The sequence below is a fragment of the Neolamprologus brichardi genome, chromosome 3 (genome assembly GCF_056152115.1).
Source record: "Neolamprologus brichardi isolate AB-2024 chromosome 3, ASM5615211v1, whole genome shotgun sequence".
NCBI lineage: Eukaryota > Metazoa > Chordata > Actinopteri > Cichliformes > Cichlidae > Neolamprologus > Neolamprologus brichardi.
Genome location: NC_142106.1, coordinates 17,496,556 through 17,520,474, shown reverse-complemented (window position 1 = coordinate 17,520,474; position 23,919 = coordinate 17,496,556). Strand labels below are relative to the sequence as shown.

The 23,919-nt window shown below is 37.8% G+C and overlaps 2 protein-coding genes across 2 annotated transcripts in view; one reads left to right on the top strand and one right to left on the bottom strand.

Annotated features, from left to right (window-relative positions):
- The window catches only part of LOC148103688 (low affinity immunoglobulin gamma Fc region receptor III-A-like), a 39,179-nt gene extending 16,748 nt beyond the window's left edge, over nucleotides 1-22,431 (top strand). The window contains exons 2-6 of the mRNA XM_087832829.1: nucleotides 19,777-20,043; nucleotides 20,428-20,673; nucleotides 20,906-21,073; nucleotides 21,653-21,719; nucleotides 22,395-22,431. Of these exons, the coding sequence (XP_087688955.1) occupies nucleotides 19,777-20,043; nucleotides 20,428-20,673; nucleotides 20,906-21,073; nucleotides 21,653-21,719; nucleotides 22,395-22,431 (785 nt within the window). The remainder of the gene's footprint in view (nucleotides 1-19,776; nucleotides 20,044-20,427; nucleotides 20,674-20,905; nucleotides 21,074-21,652; nucleotides 21,720-22,394) is intronic.
- On the bottom strand, nucleotides 4,188-11,382 carry LOC102793346 (butyrophilin subfamily 3 member A2-like). Its single transcript, XM_087839513.1, has 6 exons — nucleotides 11,308-11,382; nucleotides 8,235-8,322; nucleotides 7,702-8,040; nucleotides 6,766-7,044; nucleotides 5,118-5,237; nucleotides 4,188-4,723 (listed from the first exon to the last, which is right to left on the bottom strand). The coding sequence occupies exons 2-6, from the start codon at nucleotides 8,311-8,313 to the stop codon at nucleotides 4,188-4,190; spliced, it is 1,353 nt and encodes a 450-aa protein (XP_087695639.1). The 5' UTR covers nucleotides 8,314-8,322; nucleotides 11,308-11,382.
- Nucleotides 22,432-23,919: the final 1,488 nt, after the last annotated feature.

The window sequence follows — 23,919 nt, the reverse complement described above, 5'->3', positions numbered from 1 at the left end:
GTGATGCTTAGAACTCAAATTGTACTGCTGGAAATAGTTTATTTTGATGCTGTTTTATTTGCAAATTTGCACTATAATATTTTTTTTTCGTTTTTTACTGCATGTCATACAGAGGTCGAGTTCTTGTTATCAATAATCTGGTTTCTTCTGCTCTGTGGCACCGGTTGACTTGTGTTGATCCCCCAGTTACCCTCTTGTCTAACATTCAAAGGATCCTGGTGGACTTTTTTTGGGATAAGTTGCACTGGATTCCTCAAAGTGTCCTTTTTCTCCCTAGAGAGGAAGGCGGACAAGGTCTGGTCCATTTGGTCAGTAGAGGGGCTGCTTTTCGCTTTCAGTTCATTCAGAGGCTGCTTACAGGACCCCCAGATCTAGTATGGAGGAGGGTATCGTGCTGTATTCTTCAGCAGCTTGGTCATATGGGTTTGGATCTCTGTTTCTGATGGACTCAAGCAAGCTGAACGCTTCACTTCACTTCACCTTTTTACAAGAGTGTTTTTCTGTATGGGCTCTGCTGAGGAAAGGGATGCAACAGCAGGCAGAATCTTTGTACTGGTTGGTGGAAGAACCTTTACTGTTTGGCAGCTTGCTGGATTGCCCTGTCTGGGGTAGGACTACTTTATCCAGACGGCTCCATGCTGCACAAGTCTTTTCTCTGAAGAGAGTGGTAGAGCTGGCTGGATAATTCGTATGGACTCGCTGCACAGCTTGGGATAAGGTCTACTTGAGTTTTTGGTCAGCTTTTCGATAATTGGAAACGCAAATTAGGTGGAGTTGAGAGTTCACTTTTGGCAAGTTATTGTGACGGCACTCTGTTTCCAAATCATTTAGATCCTTATCTTTCCATCAGACTGTTTCCTGGTTTTAAGAACTGCTTTGGTCCTTTACTGGATAATGTGGATGTTGCAGGGGTGTCCCTGGAAGGGGCCTCTGGAAAACTTTGTATAGGCTGCTGGTAAAAACTCTCAATCGAGGCAAGTTGAATGCACACAATGACACGGTGAGGAGGACCCATCTCTCCTTAGCACCTGACATCAAACCAGCATGGAGATCCCTTTACAAACCTCCCCCCACAAAAAAGCATGTAGACTTGCAGTGGAGAATTGTTCATGGCATTGTTGCTGTAAATTCTTTTGTTTCTGTTATTAACGCTGCTGTGGAAGACAAATGTCTATTCGGTGAGCAGAGGGAGACCCTGTTTAATTGTTTTTCCGAATGTGTTCGCCTCTCGGCTCTATTTGCACTCCTGGAAGCTATTTTTAGTAGATGTGGGGTAACTATTTTTATTTGTGGTTTTTAGATTTACTCGTCTTAGGAGGAACAAATGCCAGCTGCTTAAACCCAATTCTAACCCTGTCACTAAAACCACATTCTGAGTCTCAAAAATGCCTTCAAACTTGTGGGGACCGGGATTTTGGTCCTCATAAGGGCTGTTGGTCCCAACAAGTATGGCTGACTTCCAAATTTTTGTTCCCACCAAGATAAGAATACATGGTTGCACAGAGGTGTGTTTTCATCACGGATCAGTTTAGATGATTAAATCATCAGAATAAATCATAACAGTAAAATTATCATTAGAAATCAACCTAAATAATAAACACATCAATATTTTTTTTTTTGTAACACACTTTCAAGAGCATTACTTTTAGTTAATGGAAAATATTATTGTTGTAGTCTCTCCTATTCTGTCCACTTTACAAAATCCATGTAGGTTTTACCCAAATGCAACTCAGTAAAGTCTGAACATAACGATGTTTTTGAAACACTGCTGCTTAATAATAGTGTTTATGGTACATAGTAAATTGTTTCCTCTTCTTCTTGGACTTGCCGTGTACACCTTAATAAAACACTATTGTTTAGAAGTTATAGTTTGTTTTTATAAATGCAGCTTTACAGTTTACAGTTCAACATACTGCATGTTTTATTGTCTTGGCTTTTATAGAATTAACATGTTCAACTGCAGGCACGTGCAGAGGGGGGGGCTAGAGGGGCTTGAGCACCCGCCCCTTTCCTGATGGGTGCCCAAAGTGCCCTTTTGTTGAGGCAACTTTTTAAAAAAAAATATTTATTTATTTTTCCTGTCTGTGCCCCTCAACAATAATATTTAACTATTAATCACAGTTTTGCTAAATAAAAGGATCTGGCTTGCATCAGTCACATGATCACATTTAACCAATGATCGCCCTTGACGGCAGAACGCGCTGGTTACGAGCCGGGAACGAGCTCACAAAGAGCACGCGCATTTTTTGCGGTGCTGTAGGAGAAACACAAATTAACTCAGAGACACAGACTGATGCAACAAAACCAGTAAGTAGGTGTACAGCGTACACTGTAGTGCATAGCACACAGGAGTATTAGCTTATTATGTACACGTTGGTAAGCTGTCTTGTTGCAACTGACGAACTGAAACAAACGAGCGTGCTGTGTGTGCAACAGCGTGACAAACATTACCTGTTCTTTTATTAACTGCACAAGTAGTGCTGGTCATAGCTGCTGGCTACCTGTGTAAGGCTGTCATGGGTCTGTAGCTCTGTCACCGTTTTAGGGAACATATTTAGTTTTAAAGTATTTAGAACATATTTAGTTTTAAAGTTTCCGGGCTTTTCCTGCCTTTCTGGAGGGATTATATTTCACTAAAAAACGGTCTAATATGCATGTCCACATAATTATGCATTATTATAATTATAATATATTAAAAAACACACGCTGTATTTTAAAGAACATACATTAAGAAGCAGATTATATTAGATTTATATTTTAAATAAGACAAAATTTGGATTTTACAGCAGTAAAATCTCTGTATGTTTCTATGTATCTCTACAGTTTAAAAATTTAATAAGCTTTGCCCTGCACAGAGTGGATAGTGAAACAAATGGAATCATCATAAATACATTATTTCATATTTATTACTTCCCCCTCCTCATTGCTTTATTATTGTAGCTCTAGTAATAAATAATAATGTAAGGATTCTGGATCAGCACAGTGATGCTCATAGTATATACAGTATTCTGAAGAAGGTCTAAAACGTCACTGTGTGTGCGTGCATATGTGTGTTTTATTTAGATGGATTTTAAAAAAAAAATATTACTCATGATATAACATTGTCCAGACATGGCTGGTAAGGACATGAGGAGGAAACAGTAGGAGCTGTGTGAGGCTACTAAAGGCAGTGCTATAACATTTTTCTGTCATTATTTTATTATAGATTAAGTGCAAGAGTTGTTAAGTGTGGATAATTAAATTATAGTTTATTGCAATAGCAAGTTGTGCCTTGTTCTCAGATAGACAGCAAGTGGAGAGTGATATATGAAATGATGGGATGGAAGGAAGAAGAGAAGCAAAGAGTGATTCACAGGCAGAGCCGAGTTTATTTCTCACAGTTTTTTGTTGGCTTATGGTTCCAAGTGCTGTCACCAATCTTTGCATTTTGTTATTATCTCATGACACTTGTTTAATCAGCTACCATCTCTCCTATGGACTTTTTAATGTCTACAGTCTCAGATCAACACAGCCCTGCCCTCCAGCACTATCGGCAGCAACCCCTCAACAGCAACATTGTACCCATCAGGTAAAACATCGGCTACGTTTTCTTTGCCTTGTTGCCCATATTAGATTCCAAATGAATGTGTGTTGTTGTTATTCAGCCTGGCTCAATGTGCCCCTTTTTAACTTTGAGCACCCGCCCCTTTAAACCTCTCTGCACGGCCCTGTTCAACTGGAATCTTTCTGGGTGACATTTGAAAATTTTCCTTGCTTCTGTGTGCATATTAAGTTAATTGGTGATTCTCCCTCTGTATTTTAGCATATTCATTAAACACAAAGAGAGAAAAAAAATTCAAGTAAAATAAACATTTGACTTCTTAGACAGATGTTCATCAAGTGAGTTTCTTCTGAATCTCTTCTATTTTGTTCTAAAGAAACAAAATAAAATCTTCTATGATAAAATTCACTCAAAATGCATGTCTTGTTAAACTGTATATAGTATAAATTTAAAGCAAAAAAAAAAAAATAGAAATATCAGGCATCACATTGCAAAAAGACAGCACTGACAAAAATAACCCATGTTTTATTTGTTTATGTTACTCTGTCCTTCGCTGATTAAAAAAAAGGAGAGACGCTAAAGACACTGGGAACATAAATTGAACACAACACGACAGTTTGTATGTGTGACTTTAGCAAGAAATATGTTAAAGAAAACTTACACACCTGTTCATTGTTTCTCTGACAGTTTCTTCTACATCTCTTTCATTTTTTTGTTTCTCTCTCAAGTGTTTAATAATTTGTTCCTTGTCTTTTTCTAGCTTTCCCTTTCTTTCTGTCATTTGGATTATAATGTTCTCCGTTTCCTCCATTAGCTTTTCTGTTATCTTTAACAGTTCATCATGTACTTTTATTCTCTTTTCCAGGTCAGATTTTTCATCTACAAGCTTATTCATATTTTTCTCTTTGTCAAAGAATGGGGTTTCTGTCTCCAACCTTTTCATGACCTCTTTCATCCCTGTCTTGTCCTCCTGCAGTAGTGTGTGGAGTTTTTCGCTCTGCTTCTTCAGAAATGTCCTCTGCTCCATCAGTTTTTCAATGGTTTGTCTGACATGTTTTAAGTCGTCCTCATTGTTCTGCAACTCGTCTTCAAGTCTTTTCTTTTCCTCACATTCTCTCTGTAATTTTTCCTCTTTCTCTGTTTGATGTAGTTCATTTTCATCCTCATCATGTATGCTGATTTCTGTGTGAATAAAAATGAAAAAAAAATGTTGAAAAGTAATATCAGAGCTAAAAAACATACTTGCTTGCTACAGTAAACACCCCCCCCCCCCCCCCCCCCCCCCAAATTTCACATTTGCAGGGGAAAATGAAATCATAATCAACATCACAAAAAAAGTTAAATAATTTGCACTGAAACAGTGTTAATGAAACCTAATAAATATCAGGTAGATATTTATATTATGTTTTTAAGAAACATTTGAAACTAAAACACTAAAAAAAATATTGATTATATTGGTTCCAAAGGTAGGGATAAATTTAGTAATCAGTACGTGTTTAAAGTTCCAAACTAATGCATCCATGAATTTAATGATTATCTGCGTTTGTCAGAACAGTATGATAAAGTTAGAACTTACCGGTTTTCTTTTGTCCGCATTTCCATATTAGTAATACTGTTGTAACAATCGATATTAAGCAAACAGCTAGGTTGATAGTAATCTGAACAGCAGGATTACACTGGACCAAGTAGAAATCACCTTAAATTAGAAAGCACACAGAATATACTGTCTGTAAATAAGAAGTAATGTGAATAACTAATAAAGTCAGGCCATAGCTGGACTGGCCATCGGGTATACTGGGCATTTGCTCGGTGGGCCGATTGTGATTTTTCGTTTTCATGGGCCCATGGGGTTTTTTTGTTTGTCTTTTGTAATGGTATAAACAATGAAAGGTGGTGGATTGACTAGATGCTGGCAGATGTGTAAAAATAACACAGTTGTTTGGTGGTGGCTATGGCGGAGCTTCCACTGAGGCCAGCAGGTGGATGAGGGAAAGGAGGGGAGGCAGGAGGAGGAGAGACCTGAGATGGCCGCAGGTGAACTGAACTTCAGGTAAGAAGTTATGACCTGCAGTCTATCTAGGTCAGTTATAAACCAAGTTTAGGTGGAGTTTATTTTCGTTGTGCTAACTTTTTACAGTCAGTTACAATAACTCGTACTGTGTACTAGCTAGCATGACAGAGTTTCTATACAGCTGGGTGGGTGCTATGATGCTACTGATAGTGAACTTTATTTTATTCATAAGGTTAGTTAGTAGAGTTGCCAACCTTCCCGTAAAAAACGGAATTGTCCCGTATTCAGAGAAAATATTACACGTTTCGTATTGAGCTGAAAAGAAACAAAGTTTGTCCCGGACTTCAGCTAGAATGAAAAAAGACACAAAGCTGGAGTTATTCTGTGTCTTTGTTGCAGAGCTGCATCTTCTTCTCTCATTCACCCCCTCCCTCTCCTGTTGCTACTTCAATCATGAAACTGATCAATTATCAGCTGATCGGCTTTTCTGACACCATTCCCGTCTCTCTTGTTTATCGCCCACTTTGCGCCAGAAAGAGGAAACCAGCTGATGTCGTGCTAAACAACAGCAGCACGTTTAAGCTTGATCAGTTGTTGTTAGAATTTATTTAATATTACTTTCTAGTATCAGCTGATGTTTGCTGGAGCCACAGCCATAAATCTGCTGGTCATGATATCGGTTTGGTTATCTGGTGAGAGGAAAACATGAAGATGAAACCAGGAGATGTCCTTACTGAATCATCAGAGCTGAACAGGTGATGGAGAAACAGGTTTACCTTTTAGGTGACATGAATGAGTTGAAGGGAAGTTATGAACTGTTTCTGAGAGGATCCTTTTCTACATAGCTGACAGCTGGAAACTGTGCAGGGGAGGGTCCAGCAAAGTTTTGCCAGGGGGCCAGTTAGGGAAATTAACAGGGAATGGGGGGGCACAAAGAAATACTTTTCTTTCTTATTCTCATTTAAAATGTCTAGCTTATAATAAATAATTATCTGAATCTTACAACCAAAGTTTTTATCTGATGTAAAATGTATAGAAATCCTACATAAATACTAACAAGACAATTTACATCACTGTCACAACAGCATTTGTTTTCATTCAAAGGCTTTTTGGTTCTTCCTATAATACCCGGTGGGCCGGTCTCTAATCAAAATGCCCAGGCCGAATTTTTGTCCCAGTCCAGCCCTGAGTCAAGCATATAGCATTTTTCTACCTGATACATGGATATGTGCTTCTTCAGTCTGGTTGATGTTCTTCTGTTGGACTCTGCAGGTGAGACTGTAAGTCTGTCTCTTGTTCACAGTCACAGTGCTGCTGACAGTATAGAGGCCATCAGAACCTTTGGCACTGTTTGTAGATTCAGCTGTGATTTGGTTTCCCTGACTGTTCAGCCAAAACACCCGAGGCTCTGGATACCAGCCGTTAGATTTGCATTTAAAGAAGATTTCATTTTTGACTTTGAATATCTCAATGACTACAGAAGAAACAGAACCTACAGAGTAAAATAAGGATAAAAGTTACTTGGAATGCAAAGTTCAGAATTAAAACATTTTTGACTTATTTCAATGGTTCATGTTAGTCCAAATTCCTTCCCGATTACCTTCGATTACTCTGTGATCACGCCATATACTTAAGCTTTTTGTTGAAATGGTACAGTGGCCTAAATTGTAATTATAAATACTACTATGCTCTTTTAAAGATCCATTGTGGTTGTCCGATTTAATCCTGTTACATATTAAATGTCCATCTGGTCAGGTCAAATGCTTTTTTCTTTTGTTGTTTTTTACCCAGCTGCCTAAATGTTCCTCTCATTGGCCTTAATGCCCTTTGAAATGTCTCTAATTCTAAATACCCTCACTATCTTCCACGCCTCTCTCCTGTTAGTAAACTGCACTTCTTGAGAACTCAATAAACTATGCCATGCGTCTGGTCAGTCCAAATCTCAATCCAGTTAGCTATGTTAGCTCAAGTGAGAACTAATCTGTCTTACCCAAATTTTACTATTAACTTATATGCTCCTGTAGATGATTCACTTCCCAGTAGAATATCCATCTTGTCATCCAAGGTAAGCTTCTGTTATTTGTCAATATCCCATGCCTTAATGTTTTTCTCTTTTTTTTAAGAGCAAATGGTATTGATGTCAACTTACCAACAACGAGCTCCATCCCAGTTTCTGCACCAATTTCAGGAACAAGGCAGTTATACATTCCTGCATCAAAGATTTGCACTTTGGAGAGTTGCAATGAAATGTCACCGCATTTCAGTTTGTTGACAGACAGTGATGTTCTTCTGGAGTATAAAGTATTCTGAGTCACGAGCTCCGCATCGTCCCGCTTTAAGTGGACAAATCTTGGTTTAAGGTCACGTCTAGACCATTCCACAGTCAAGTCAACAGCATCCCTAGCTGGTTCTAGCTGGCATGGTAAAATGATGTCATCCCCTGTCATTGCAACCAATGGTTGAGTTGGACCAATCATCTGAGACTGACCTGTGGATAAAGTATAATAAACTAATAATATAATTACACTTCATTTGGGTAATTTTTCTTGGGCTGCAATTTTCCAGGTGGTGTTTTCTTTATATCTTTCTTCCAGTTGTCTTGCAACACTCCCATCACATATGCACAAAAACTCTCACCACATTAACATTGTGTTCATTGTTCAATATTACTTTGCAACTTACCTCCACAATGCCATGTTAGAAGAAGAAGGATAACATCATGATAGAAAACCAAGAGAAGCCCGTCCTTCATTGAACGCATTCTCGATTTCTGCATAGTAAAAATAATATAAATACAGTGGGTATGGAAAGTATTCAGAGCCCCTTAAATTTTTCACTTTTTGTTATATTGCAGCCATTAACCCTTTAAAGCCGGTTGGAGCGGGCACGCTCTGTTTTGCGTAACTATTTTTAAATCCCGGTAGCTCTGCAGCCACGTGAGCTAGCGCAATAATTTTTTTTTGCATATGAAACTGGAGGAGTTGTACTTACATCTTATGCCATCAGCTTGTCCTAGATCACAGTTTCCTTCCACATATAGCTTTTCAAAAACTGGATAAAAAGCTCTTGCAGCAACAAAAACATAATATTCCAGAAACATGCTTTGCCGATCGGATCAGCTGTTTGTAACACTTCCTACGTTGGAATAGACGTCAGCGCGAACTTTTGCATGTCCGCCATGACCTGCCCGAAACCGGAAGTGACGTCATTTTCGCGGAAATTTAGTTTTTTTTACCATCAGGGCCTCATGAGCCTATACTGGTGTTTCTAAAAGTTATGTTTGACTTTGTGACTTTCTGTGTCGTTTCTGGGATGCTTAGGACTCATATTGCACTGCTGGAAATAGTTTATTTTGATGCATATGCTGTTATTTTGCAAATTTGCGTCATAATATTCATTTTCGTTTTTCCTGCAGTATATGAAAATCGGTATATTTCAAAAATAAAACTATTAAGACACTTAAAATAAATTTCCTGTGGTGGGAAACTAGTTTGTGCAACTTTTTTGTATTTATAGTTTTGAGGGATAAGCCTCTTAAATTTCTCTAACTAGAAATATATGTTAAAAAAACAAAAAGATTTTCAATTTTTTTGTAGTTTATTGCACTTTTTTGCAATTTATGTAATTACTATGCACTTAATGCAGACATATTATTAAAATCTGGGCTATAATGGTTGTATTGATGTATAGCAACTTGAAATGCTCCCAAAAATGAAACTACAGCATGTAAAAATATAATATAAGCTCTGGCGGACTTGGTTCTATGGTAGGTCTTAAAGGGTTAATGTACACACAGCACCCCATATTGACAGAAAAACACAGAATTGTTGACATTTTTTGCAGATTTGGAGGAGGTAGAGCAGGTCATCTGCTAATCTGAAGGTTGGTGGTTGGATTTGCATGTAAGATTGAAAGCACATCCATAGAAAAAACATTCTGTGAATTAAGCCCTTTCAGTACTCAGAGTAGAAAATTGCTAAGAACCATTTACCTGTGATATCAGTTACACAGTTTCAAATTTATACATACATTCTGTTGTGCTTATCTTTTGTTGTTAAAGTTTTCAGTGCTGTTGCAGTTTGCATAATAAATGTGCTCAATAATGAAACAGATGTTGATTTAAAAGTAGTTTCACACACACGTGCATAGAAATCACTCTTGGGGCTCCCTGGTGGTCACACCAGTTGCAAAAAGACAAGAATTTTGTGCGTTAGTATACAATGGCAAAATGGTTGAATCAGAAGGAATACAGTAAAAAAAGTAAAAAAAATACAACTTTTCTTCAAAATAAAATGCTGACATTACAGGATGCATGGTTTTATACTACAAAAGTATTACAAGGGAGAATAAAAAAAATGTGGTTTCAGTAGAAGTGAATGGGGCATTTTTGTGTCTAAAGACACTACACAAAAAGTAATAATGCAATCAAATCAATGTTGTTGCTGTTCTTTGACATGCCCAAGAATCTAATCACCCCAATGTCCCATCCTCATCCTATTTATTATATGGAAAATTATTTTTTGTGAGTTTGTTTGAATAAATAATTAATACATCAGATGTCTAAGCTGTCATTTAAAGGCTTAAAATCCTAAAAACAATTTAATGTTTTATAATTTTGAAAAGCGCTCAATTTGATTAAGTGATTAATCAGCAGAGTATGGATGACATCTAGTTCAAAAATGTGAATAAAAAGACAATTTCCTTCAAAATGTCACAATCTATAACACAGCCAACATGATTGCCAAATAAATAAAAGTCCTGAGAAGGGCATGTGGGTTTTCACAGTGTAGTAAACAGTAGTAGCTGCTGCTATATCTTCCTTTGAAAGCAGAAAAGTGAGCTCTCTCGTTTTGATTGACAGAGTACGGAACAAACCTGTTGAGCTTAAAGCTTAAAATCAACCAAACACCTCCAAACATACAGGGTTTTTTCTGATGAGGAAACTGTCTCTGCCCCCAAACAGCTGAAAAGTCGTGTTAACTGATGATTGTCACACTTCAACACTTTAATCTCAGTAAATTCAGCAAACATACTTCATCTTCAGTCGTTTCAGACAGCTGGGCTCCTGAGTTTGTATCAAGTAGTCATTTTCAAAGAAGAAACTGAAATTATTCATGTGAGTTTACTCCGCCCACTCTGTAAACAGCAGACCAATCAGCACCAGAATGTGGCATCAACAGAAAGAAAATCTGAGAAACCTGCTGTAGTCAGTCAGCTCTGTGCTTTATCTCTTTTGGGCAAATACATTAAAGAAAAGCACAAAGGCTCAGCCAAGGCTGGAGGTGACTCATCAAAGACTCACCAGGAACACAGATCAGCTTAGACTATGATCTTTTAGTTTAAAATTAACTTGCTCAGTATCAGTGTAACTTAAGCACATGACTAAAATTGAAAGCTCAGAGTTTCTTTTAAGTCACCTTGATGAGACAAAGTCCTGCTTTAAGTGCAGGTCTCTGCACGACTCCAAGAACAGTTCTTTATAAACATAAATACAGCTTTTCTCACACTTTGCTGCTACATTTCGAGCTTTGTGGGAGCTTTTAACAACTGACAGACATTTGTCATCTTGTATGTGCTCACAGTTTGACAGAGAAACAACAGTCTGACTTTATTCAGAGTTTATTCAGGAAGATGTAGAAAAAAAATCCCTTTGTTTTTCACATTTTTAGTGTTTTGTTATAAGGTTCTTGTTTATTTGTTCTCTGACTCAAAACAAATGAAAAACGAAAATGAACAAATAAAAAAAAAGACTTACCACAGATAAAGACCCTAGACGCTGACACAGTGATTCAATCTGTCACTCTCAAAGTGAAACAAGTCGCTGGAGCCGAGCAGGAAACGAAGACTGAGACAATGATTAACGAGTCACTGGAAACCAGACACTCAAGTCCAGGGCCGTGCAGAGAGGTTTAAAGGGGCGGGTGCTCAAAGTTAAAAAGGGGCACATTGAACCCGGCTGAATAACAACAACACGCATTCATCAAGAATCTAATATGGGCAACAAGGCAAAGCAAACATAGCCGATGTTTTACCTGATGGGTACAATGTTGCTGTTGAGGGGTTGCTGCTGCTCCTGCTGCCGATAGTGTTGGAGGGCAGGGCTGTATTGATCTGAGACTGTAGACATTAAAAAGTCCATAGGAGAGATGGTAGCTGATTAAACAAGTGTCATGAGATAATAACAAAATGCAAAGATTGGTGACAGCACTTGGAACCATAAGCCAACAAAAAACTGTGAGAAATAAACTCGGCTCTGCCTGTGAATCACTCTTTGCTTCTCTTCTTCCTTCCATCCCATCATTTCATATATCACTCTCCACTTGCTGTCTATGTGAGAACAAGGCACAACTTGCTATTGCAATAAACTATAATTTAATTATCCACACCTAACAACTCTTGCACTTAATCTATAATAAAATGATGACAGAAAAATGTTATAGCCCTGCCTTTAGTAGCCTCACACAGCTCCTACTGTTTCCTCCTCATGTCCTTACCAGCCATGTCTGGACAATGTTATATCATGAGTAATAATTTAAAAAAATCCATCCAAATAAAACACACACATGCATGCACACAGTGACATTTTAGACCTTCTTCAGAATACTGTATATACCATATGGTGCTGATCCAGAATCCTTACATTATTATTTATTACTAGAGCTACAATAATAAAGCAATGAGGAGGGGGAAGTAATAAATATGAAATAATGTATTTATGATGATTCCATTTGTTTTACTATCCACTCTGTGCAGGGGCAAAGCTTATTAAATTTTAAACTGTAGAGATACAATAATTTTCCTGCTGTAAAATCCAAATTTTGTCTTATTTAAAATATAAATCTAATATAATCTGATTCTTAATGTATGTTCTTTAAAATACAGCGTGTGTTTTTTAATACATTATAATTATAATAATGCATAATTATGTGGACATGCATATTAGATCGTTTTTAGTGAAATATAATCCCCCCAGAAAGGCAGGAAAAGCCCGGAAACTTACTTTAAAACTAAATATGTTCTAAATACTTTAAAACTAAATATGTTCTAAATACTTTAAAACTAAATATGTTCCCTAAAACGGTGACAGAGCTACAGACCCATGACAGCCTTACACAGGTATCCAGCAGCTATGACCAGCGCTACTTGTGCAGTTAATAAAAGGACAGGTAATGTTTGTCGCGCTGTTGCACACACAGCACGCTCGTTTGTTTCAGTTCGTCAGTTGCAACAAGACAACTTACTAACGTGTACGTAATAAGCTAATACTCCTGTGTGCTTTACACTACAGTGTACGCTGTACACCTACTTACTGGTTTTGTCGCATCAGTCTGTGTCTCTGAGTTAACTTGTGTTTCTCCTACAGCTCCGGACCGCTAAAAATGCGCGTGCTCTTTGTGAGCTCGTTCCCGGCTCATAACCAGCGCGTTCTGCCGTCAAGGGCGATCATTGGTTAAATGTGATCATGTGACTGATGCAAGCCAGATCCTTTTATTTAGCAAAACTGTGATTAATAGTTAAATATTATTGTTGAGGGGCACAGACAGGACTCCGCACGCACACACACATAAAAAAATATATATATTTTTTAAAAAGTTGCCTCAACAAAAGGGCACTTTGGGCACCCATCAGGAAAGGGGCGGGTGCTCAAGCCCCTCAAGCCTCCCCCCCCCTCTGCACGTGCCTGCTCAAGTCTGATCAGTTTCTAACGTTCACTGCTGCACATTCCTTGGTGTTTATCAGCTAAACACTGAGCATGACGAACACAGGGATGGTTGACCTTGATTGCATATTGCATCAGTTCAGTGCTGAATCTGAACCAAAACCAAAGAGGAGCTCAAAATGGTTTCAGGAGTTTCTTATTACCTTCAACAAGAAGCTCATGTTTTTGGCAACATTTTCATTTCATTCTGTCTGTAAACACAACAGCTCTAAAAGTTTGAAAGTATTCTGATAAAACTCTGTAGGGTGTAGAGCAGGATCATGTTATAATAATCCAATAAAATCTGGCTTACATCCATCGAGGTCTTCACGGTAAACTTTATGAGTTGTTGGTTGAAAATTGACAAAAAAGCTTAAAAGTCAGAAATTATGATTCTTAAAAGTGTACTGTGTAATTTCAACATTTATAAAGTACAAAGACTTACAATATCATATCACATTTGACCTCTGACCTCTCCCCAAGTTTAAAGGATCAACCTGAAAGTCAGAGTAATGATAATGTTATATAGAGCATTGTTGGTACTGACAGCATGTAGGGAATGATACATGTGTATTGTAAATATCAGGTTACTTTGGACCTCTGACCTCTTCTTTTGTGTCAAATATGGTCAAACTTTCATAAAATGTGTTTCATCTATGCTTCAAATTCTGTTGCCTTTATTCTGTTGCCGTGCTTCACGACTCTGTTTTGTTCATTACAGTAATAGGTTACAACCATTTAAATACAAAACAGTACATGTACAATGTTCCTGAATGTTTTTAAATAATCTTTTTCTTATCAAAAAGTTTTTTTCACTTCATATTTATCATGTATGTTATATAAACTTGACTAAAAATCAAATGTATGCTACACATGTAGTCACATAAATAGAAAATAATTATATTTAAAATGATGTAAAGTATATAAGATTAGTTTTAAAACACTCTTTGACATGTTTGTATGCTGGAAGCAGAGGCTCCCACTCATATGTGGAACAAGTCAGCGTCAGTGTTTTTAATGTTTTGACACTAAATCAAACAGTGACCTCTAGTGTCTAGCTTTGTTACTGCACTGAAAGGACACAGCACAGCTGGAGCTCTGTGTGTTCAGCCTCTGAGGTCTTCAGGTGAACCGGCCTGTAGCTCCAGGTCAGCTGCAGAGTTTCTCACCTTTAAAGACAAACATCAGAGGTCTTTGTGATCAGATCAGGATCTGTGTTTCCTTCCTTTCATTCCTGACTCTGACATCAGCTCACAGCTTCTAATGAGTGACTGGTGTTGAGATTCAAGCTGAAATCCAAACTTCTGCTCAATAAGAAATGTTCATGTCTTCTCTTCAGCAGCTTCCAGGATCTCTTCTTCTGACTGTTTGTGTCCATCTGTTGGTTTCCACATGCTGAGGCTCTCTTCATCAAGGCCTCTATACTGGTGTGTGAGCAGGAGTCACTGTCTTTAATACAAAACACAACTGAATATCACAAGTTTAAGAAACTTCAAAGCAGAGACAGAACAACAGAAACAATAATATTTGATGAAAGTGCTCTGATAGAAACTGACCTCTGTCTAAGCAAGCATCCACCTGCTCCACCCAGGATCAGCAGGATGAAGAAACTTACTGCAGCAGCAGCAGCGATCAGTCCTCCTCCGCCTAAAAATAAGAACATCCCACAGAGAAGACGTTACTGAAGGAGTAATATATATATATATATATATATATATATATATATATATATATATATATATATCATAATAATCTGACAATAACTATAATATTGGCCATATTATATTTACATTACCACAGTGAGATGATTTTAGTCTCATAAACAACATTAGCTAATTGTTATTTACTAACTACTCTTGAAATAACTGTTCGGTACAGAAATGAAGCCCAACAATCATGTTCTACAGTCCTGTGGTCTCAGCCTCAGATACTCAACTAATCAAAGTGATGTCATGACAAAAATGAATGACTAGCAAAACATTTTTCTCCTGTATGTAACGTTTCTCGCAGTTAGTGTCATGGTTGCTAGGCAACCTGAACAGCGCGACGAAGCATATACCGTCCCATTTCACAAGCGTCTCACTTCCGCACTTCTCGTACTTATAGTACACACCGTACGTAGCACGCGTAGTGCGCGTACTTCAAGCATGCAGACCCTGAATTGGGACACAGCCCATATATTCAAAAAGGCTGTGTAACTCACTTACCCTTCCCATCCTGTTCACATACACACAGACTCAAAGCCTCTGAGGTCATCTTTACACAAACAAGCCACTACATAGGAAGTCTAACTGAAAGGCCCTTTAGGAACACACGGAAAACCTAATCCACACCAAGCCCTCTTGCCACCATGGAGTTGTGTAACTACCTCAGTGACCTTACCCTCAGAGTAGATGAGTCATCTACCTCATCCAGAGATTCTGCTTCCTGTACGGAAGACATGTTAGTGAACTTCAGGAGATCCTCAAAGTACTCCTTCCACCATCCGACAATATCTTGAGTTGAAGACAGCGAGACTCCACCCGCACTATACACAGTGTGGGTAGAGCACCATTTTCCCTTTCTAAGTCGCCTGACTGTTTTCCAAAATTACTTTGAGGCAGTCCGAAAGACAACATAGCACCTGGGATCCCTGGGACACACAAATCCATCCATATCATTTTATATTTCAATGGATTGAAATGATAAAAGTTCAACATAGAATGCATAATCATGTTTAAAATAAAAGATCTTTATTGTATTTGTAAGGCAGTGACTTACAAATAATAAGTCACAGGGTGTCACTGTTGAGCTGCATATACACTGTAGATTTGAGGAATTTTGACAATTGTCCCCTACAGGACACCCTAGGTCGTTTCCTGTTTGTGCGGGCGCCATCTTGGCTCAGAGTTTTCTGTCGCTGTGTCCCATTTCAGGGTCTGCACGTTTGAAGTACGCATTTCAAGTGCGGTTACGTCACCGCCACGCGACGACGGCTGTCCCAATTCGAAGTGTACTTGAAATGCATACTCCAAATGCGCCGTCGATTTCCCCAAATATCAAGCGTGGTCCGGTGCACGCTTCGTGGTCCCATATATCCCACAATTCATAGCGTGGCGGTGGGTGTGGATAATTTTGCCGCAAAATACGGCAGAAGGGAGCGGCCGAAAAGTGAACTGTCAAAAGTAAGTACTGAACATGACGTCACTTATTCATGTGCGAATGTTTAATAATGAAGAACATTAAAACATTGCTGTTGGCCACATGTCGGCAAAGTTATGTGACACTAGTGATGTTTGTACTTTCAGCATTAACTTGGTTTTAAAGCCTCTACTTCTAAATATACATATAGTCGACTTCAATCTTACAGAGAATGTGATGATTTTATGGATAATTAAAGTCAGTCATATATCCACAAACACAACAAGCTGAAAGTCAGTGATATAGATTGATATATATATATATATATATATATATATATATATATATATCAATCATAATAATCTGACAATACTATAATATTGGCCATATTATATTTACATTACCATAGTGAGATGACTTTAGTCTCATGAACAACATTAACTAATTATTATTTACTAGCTAATCTTAAATGACTGTTCAGTACAGAAATGAAGCCCTTGAATCATGTTTTACAGTCCTGTGGTCTCAGCCTCAGATACTCAACTAATCAAAGTGATGTCATGACAAAAATGATTGACCAACAAAACAATTTTCTTCTTCATTTCTGTCAAACAAAGCTGTATGTAACGTGTCTCGCGGTTAGTATCATGGTTGCTAGGCAACCTGAACAGCGCGACGAAGCATTTCACACGCCTCTCACTTCCGCACTTCTTGTACTTATAGTACGCACCGTACGTAGTACGCGTAGTGCGCGTACGTCAAGCGTGCAGACCCTGAAATGGGGGACAGCCAGCGATTGCTTTGCAAAGTAAGCACTGTCTGTGGCATTCCACATGGGTTTAGTTTAAAAATCAGTATTATACTTTGTAAAATGGTGATTGTCCAGTCAAACTATGAATACACTGTATTTATTGAGATGTTCATGTACTGTCTGATGAGAGTGTGTTCATGTTTGAAAATATCTGTGGCGATTTGGGGCTACACTTCTGCTTGCTAACAGAGGACTCATTGATGCAATGATGAAGAAGATGAAGAATTAGTTCTTCAGCTACAGTTTGCTAGTAGTGTTGTTATGTAAATTTTGCCTCATACACGTACCTGAAACCAAGAAATGTTGTTAAGGTGCCAGCAGCTGAGTTGGAGTTGTTTATGCCCCAGTGTCTAAATAAGCAGTGTGGTCCGAACCACATATTGAATGGCTGTAGCCGACTGGTCTCTCTACTGTGCACCCCAATCCAAACCAAAATCACACAACGCAGAGTCCAGGGTGGAGGGAGATCCTTGGACTGGCAGGGTTGTAATGTAATGTAAATGGAGTGGAAACCACATCCTTGTTTATCCTGTTATGCACACTGCTTATGTCCTTTTACAGTGGGTGTTATTTGGTCAATAACAAAAATACAACTCAATACTTTGTAACATAACCTTTGTTGGCAATAACAGAGGTCAAACGTTTACTATAGGTCTTTACCAGGTTTGCACACACAGTAGCTGGTATTTTTGTTTGTTTGTTTGTTATTGTTGCCCGGGCGGTGTGTTTTGGATCATTGTCATGTTGGAAGACCCAGCCTCGTTTCATCTTCAAAGTTCTCACTGATGGAAGGAGGTTTTGGCTCAAAATCTCACGATACTTGGCCCCATTCATTCTGTCCTTAACACGGATCAGTCGTCCTGTCCCCTTGGCAGAAAAACAGCCCCATAGCATGATGTTTCCACCCCCATGCTTCACAGTAGGTATGGTGTTCTTGGGATGCAACTCAGTATTCTTCTTCCTCCAAACACGACGAGTTGAGTTTATACCAAAAAGTTCTACTTTGGTTTCATCTGACCACATGACATTCTCCCAATCCTCTGCTGTATCATCCATGTGCTCTCTGGCAAACTTCAGATGGGCCTGGACATGCACTGGCTTCAGCAGCGGAACACGTCTGGCACTGCGGGATTTGATTCCCTGCCGTTGTAGTGTGTTACTGATGGTGACCTTTGTTACTTTGGTCCCAGCTCTCTGCAGGTCATTCACCAGGTCCCCCCGTGTGGTTCTGGGATCTTTGCTCACCGTTCTCATGATCATTTTGACCCCACGGGATGAGATCTTGCGTGGAGCCCCAGATCGAGGGAGATTATCAGTGGTCTTGTATGTCTTCCATTTTCTGATGATTGCTCCCACAGTTGATTTTTTCACACCAAGCTGCTTGCCTATTGTAGATTCACTCTTCCCAGTCTGGTGCAGGTCTACAATTCTTTTCCTGGTATCCTTCGAAAGCTCTTTGGTCTTGGCCATGGCGGAGTTTGGAGTCTGACTGGTTGAGGCTGTGGACAGGTGTCTTTTATACAGATGATGAGGTCAAACAGGTGCCATTCATACAGGTAACGAGTGGGGGACAGAAAAGCTTCTTACAGAAGACGTTACAGGTCTGTGAGAGCCAGGGATTTTCCTTGTTTGAGGTGACCAAATACTTATTTTCCACCCTGATTTACGAATAAATTCTTCACAAATCCTACCATGTGAATTCATGGATTTTTTTTTCACATTCTGTCTCTCACAGTTTAGGTGTACCTCTGGTGCAAATTACTGACCTCTGTCATCATTTTAAGTGGGGGAACTTGCACAATCGGTGGCTGACTAAATACTTTTTTGCCCCACTGTAGATGTTCTTTTAAACACAGAGCATTTCTCTGTCTCAGGAAGACTAAAACCTGTCGGTGAGCTAGACAGAAACACAGGAAGAGGAAGTTCTTACAAACAACACATCCTCATTTCAGTCTGACACTCACACAGCCAGCAGAAAGACAACATGGAGGTCAGAGTTGCTGATATCAAAGTCTGTGAGTACTGATCCTTTTCTATCTATACAAACATACTGAATCAACTATTGAAAAAATGCACGTATGAAATTAAAGGGCAAATTCACATATCTAAAACACACTCATAAATATTATTGAATTAATTATGGAATTTGTAACTGCTCAGTGCTAAATGCAGGAATCAACACTAATGATGAAGAAAATTATTCAAAACGTTGAGATGTTTAACTGTCATTCTTAATCCCTACAGTGATTAATGTGCTGTTGATCTCAGTTACAGTAGCTGAGTTCAGTGACTCTCAAACACATAGTAAGTAGTTAAAAATTCATGTTGATCTATTTATAACAAAAATGTAAATATTGTCTCATGACAACTTGAAAGGTTCGGCAACTATTGCACTTACTTTTGGGCTACAATAGAGCTGCAAAAGGATTCCAACACAACATTACATTAGAATACAACTTTGAAAAAATCTGTATTTAAGAAAAACCTAAAAATACAACATACATGTGCATTTGTTTCAGTAAATATAGTAATATTGTCCATTTGTGTTTTGAAAGACAGAAGCAATAATACATCTTGATTTTTTTTTGTCTCAGATTCAGGTTTTCCTGACGTTGTTCCAAACAGACAACAGTTCTTTGAATTAGAATCTATAACAATCAGCTGTGAAGGGCTACGTGGACTGACTGGATGGAGAGTGATGAAAAAGATAAATGGAGACCTTAGAACATGTGCTCCAACCTGGGATAGAGCTACTGGGCCTTGCAATATTATTAATGCATATCCAAAAACTGACAGTGGAGAATACTGGTGTGAAATGGGAAGAACACAAAGAAGCAACTCTGTCAATATCACTGTAACTGGTATGCACATACACCAAAAAATATAAAAACATATTTAGACCATCCACTTTTTAGATCTGTTGGTTTGGTATATCAATTAGTGTTGCGTGCGTGCACGCGTGTGTGTGTGTGTGTGTGTGTGTGTGTGTGTGTGTGTGTGTGCTTTAACAGGTAAATAAGAATCATTTTACACATTTCGCTTAAGGAATGACATATGACCAATTTTTAGGTCAGTTGTTTTTGGTAGCAAATACAGCAAATTATATTTGGAAATTAATTATTATGCATTTCTTCTTAAAAATGATTTTTGACCTATTGCCAGTAGTATTTGAAAGATTATATAATTTCATCAGAAATCAAGTTTTCTATAAGAAACTTTTCAAGTCATGTGCCATTCACATTCAGATGGTCCTGTGATCCTGGAGAGTCCTGCCTATCCTTTGTTGGAGGGAGATAATGTGACCCTGCTTTGTAAAAAGAAGCATGCACACCCCAATTTCACTGCTGAATTCTATAAAAATGGTGCCTCCATTGGGATTGGTTCAACAGGAAAGATGATGAACCCCATTGTCTCCAAGTCTGATGAAGGCTTCTACAAATGTGGCATTTCTAAGACTGAAGAATCACCAGAGAGCTGGCTAGCTGTTGGAAGTAAGTTTTATAGACAATTAAAAGCTGTGTGTTTTATCTACAATGCATTTTGAAGCTTTGCATAAACATGAAGTTCATGTGTAGACAAGATACGCATTATTTGATGAATGTATACCATTAAGTTGATGGTTTAGGGTTTGTGTTTGGTTTTTTATATTAATATAAATTGTTTACATTAATTTACATCATTATAATTATGTCTAATACACAATGCATGCAATTATCTTTCTAGGAGCTGATGCTCCACCTCAAGTGCTTCGCTTAGACCTCTACCTTGTGTTCGGCATTGGTTTCTGTGTTTTAATGGTGATTATTTTGGTCCTTCTGACTGGAGTATTTCAACATCAGAAACATCAACAGACCATCAGACGTCACATAGAAGAAACTTCTTTGACACCAAGTATGGCTCACCATTATAGAACATGACTTCTTGTTTAGCTTTGAAACCAATAAACCAAATCATAAGCATTGGCTGCCCTGGCCCTCTCCGATGTCACCCCAGAGTAGAAATGAAGACTTACACCTTTTTTAGTAGATTTTAAAAACTAATACATGCCCATGCTACATTTCTTTTAGAGTTTTAAAGTTTTTTAATTTTAGTCTGTTCTTAGGTGGGTACTAGGTAACACGATAATGCCATAATATGACATACATAGTTGAGGTTTTATGAATACATATTGGATGCTACTTGGATGCTTCATGAAATTAAAATCATGCTGTCCTTTTTTAAGATGTTCTAGTGCTGAAACACTGTAAATTTGGTATTATTATTTGGTAGGTGGTTGCTAGACGACATGATGATCTCATAGTACTTACATAATATCATAAATGCGTATCTTTTATGTTACACTATCTGTACTTTGTGATTAGCCTTGGCTTGTGCAAGTCAAGCTGAGGAAACATTCTTTCTTCAGAGTTATCTTTGTATTTTGGATGGTCCTGACTTGTATGTATAAACTGTATGTTTCAATGTCTGCAGGGGCCAGCATAACTAATTCTGCCCAGGCGATGTGTACCCTCATCACAAGAAGCAAAGTTGATGAAAGGTAATTTGCCTAACGTCAAATATATAAACTATAACATCCCTAGCTGTTTAAAAAGCTAGTGGAAGAAACAATGTAATCATTAAAAAAGAAAAATAAATGATTTTTTCAGCAGACCATCACTTTTCTGCTCCAGACAGAAATTCTTGATCAAGACTTAAATTTATCTGATGTTTTTGTGAGCATTTGTTAAAGTCTTGTCATTATTCAATCATTGTTACACTGTGTGTCAGCAGCTGAATCTTCTCACAGAGAGAAAGACAAACTTTACCGGCTTCTTTTTTAACACAAGGTCATGATCTGTGTGGTCATGAGGACAATAACCACACCAGAAACCCAGATACAAAAATGTATGTAGCTGAGCATCCTCAGTTCAACATGTAGGTTGTTTGAAGGCTGTGAAGTATCATAATGACTGTGCACATAAGATATATTTTTAACTAGTGGTCACATGCTCAGCCACTTGACAGCTTAAGTAGTGTGTCTGCAAGTGAAATAAAAAAAGACTAGAAGTTTTTAAATTTGGTACATTATTTTATTCATAATTGCATTTCATAAATGAACAATAGTATTAGAGTAAATAATGTAGAAGAGCAACAATGTATAAATCATTTGTTGTTTCAAATATAATTTCCAGAATGCTTCAGTATTTTGAAATTTAATTTGTACTCAAAACAGAATCAACCGTAGCAGGCTGACCGGAAACAGTTCATGAAGGTACCAACTCAGTTTTAACAGAAGAGGATTTGAAACACTTCTTTTGTACAACCCAAAGCCACAAATGAAGGATATATTAGTCTCTAATGTTCTTTTTTGAATTTTAATGTTATTGAAGCTATGGATGTATGGAAAAAAACTGTCAAAAGAGTTGCATTTAGAGAGAAGACAATGGACATTTCTGTGTTTATTAGCAGAATTTTGATGTTTTAGATTGTGCTTTTCTATAAACAGTGATTGTGTTGATTTATAATTGATGAAAAGGTGTCAGTTTGCATGAAATAAAACTGACCCCAAGACCATGTTTTTTCATCGTCTTTATTCTTCACATGAAAGAGGAAACTTCACCCACCTCACATCATCACTTCTAATTTAAAAGGTAGCAGTGTGTTAAAATTAAGCATGAAAGAGAGAGACAGTTCTATTTACTCTGCCTCATTACAGGTATGAGAGTGCTGTTGCAAATTTTTAAAAATATACTCACCGTGGCCTTTGCAGCAACACAATATGACAAATGTAGCTTAAGACATAAAGCTAAAATGTCATAAGCCATCAACACAATGTTCATTTATTGGAAAAATGGTGATAATATTGTCAACACAAGACTTGTCTTATATGAAATAGTGAAGATTGGGTAAAGTAATTCTAAAATACATGTTTGCAACATGACTTTCATTTCAAAAATTCTTGAAAGGGTGTTGTCGAACAGCTAACAGATCATCTTCAAAGGCTTATTTGAAGAGTTTCAGTCAGGTTTCAGAGCTCATCACAGCATAGAAACAGCTTTAGTGAAGGTTAGAAATGAGGCAGTATCATCAGAAGGCATGGCATACATTTTCAGTGCTATGCAGATGACATACAGCTTTATCTATGTCACGGTACTGGGTCGTGTGACCCAGTGTTTGAGTTTCTATGTATCTTTTGTATTCATTTATGTTCTTGTTTAGCTCATCTAGTTAATTTCTAGGTTCCATTTTAGTCCTTTGTTTTTTAGTTCTTTTTGTCATCTCCCCCTGAACCTAAAGTATGTATCAGCAGCAGAATGGAGCTAAAAATAAATGTTTGTTTCAGTTCTATGAAGCTTTGAGTATTTTGGATTAGTAGCACTGCTGTGTTTGTTGCATCATATTGCTGTAATTGTTTATATGCTTTATATATTCTGAGGTAAGTTGATCTATAGTGTTACATCATATTCTATAAAGATGTTATGTGTTTGTATACTTTCTGCCCAGTTTGACCCATTTAGCAGAAGTCAGCCTGTTTAAGGCTCTGACATCTATTCTGTATGACTTAAAGCAGTTATGACATGGTCTGATTTTCTCACCCAATAAAGGAATATTTCATATATCAGTCTACTCTTCATTTTATCAGAAACGGTTTTCACAGCTTGTACATTTTCTTTTTACACATATACAGTGTTGGGTAAGTTACTTTAAAATAGTAACTTAGTTACATTACTAGTTACTTCTATCAAAAGTAACTCAGT

Bases quoted from the DNA above. Each gene is read 5' to 3' on its own strand.
- LOC102793346 (XM_087839513.1), bottom strand. From the start codon at position 8,313: ATGCGTTCAATGAAGGACGGGCTTCTCTTGGTTTTCTATCATGATGTT. The intron at 8,041-8,234 runs GTAAGTTGCAAA...CTTTATCCACAG, and splicing joins TCTAACATGGCATTGTGGAG to GTCAGTCTCAGATGATTGGT. The intron at 4,724-5,117 runs GTAAGTTCTAAC...TTATTCACACAG, and splicing joins ATGCGGACAAAAGAAAACCG to AAATCAGCATACATGATGAG.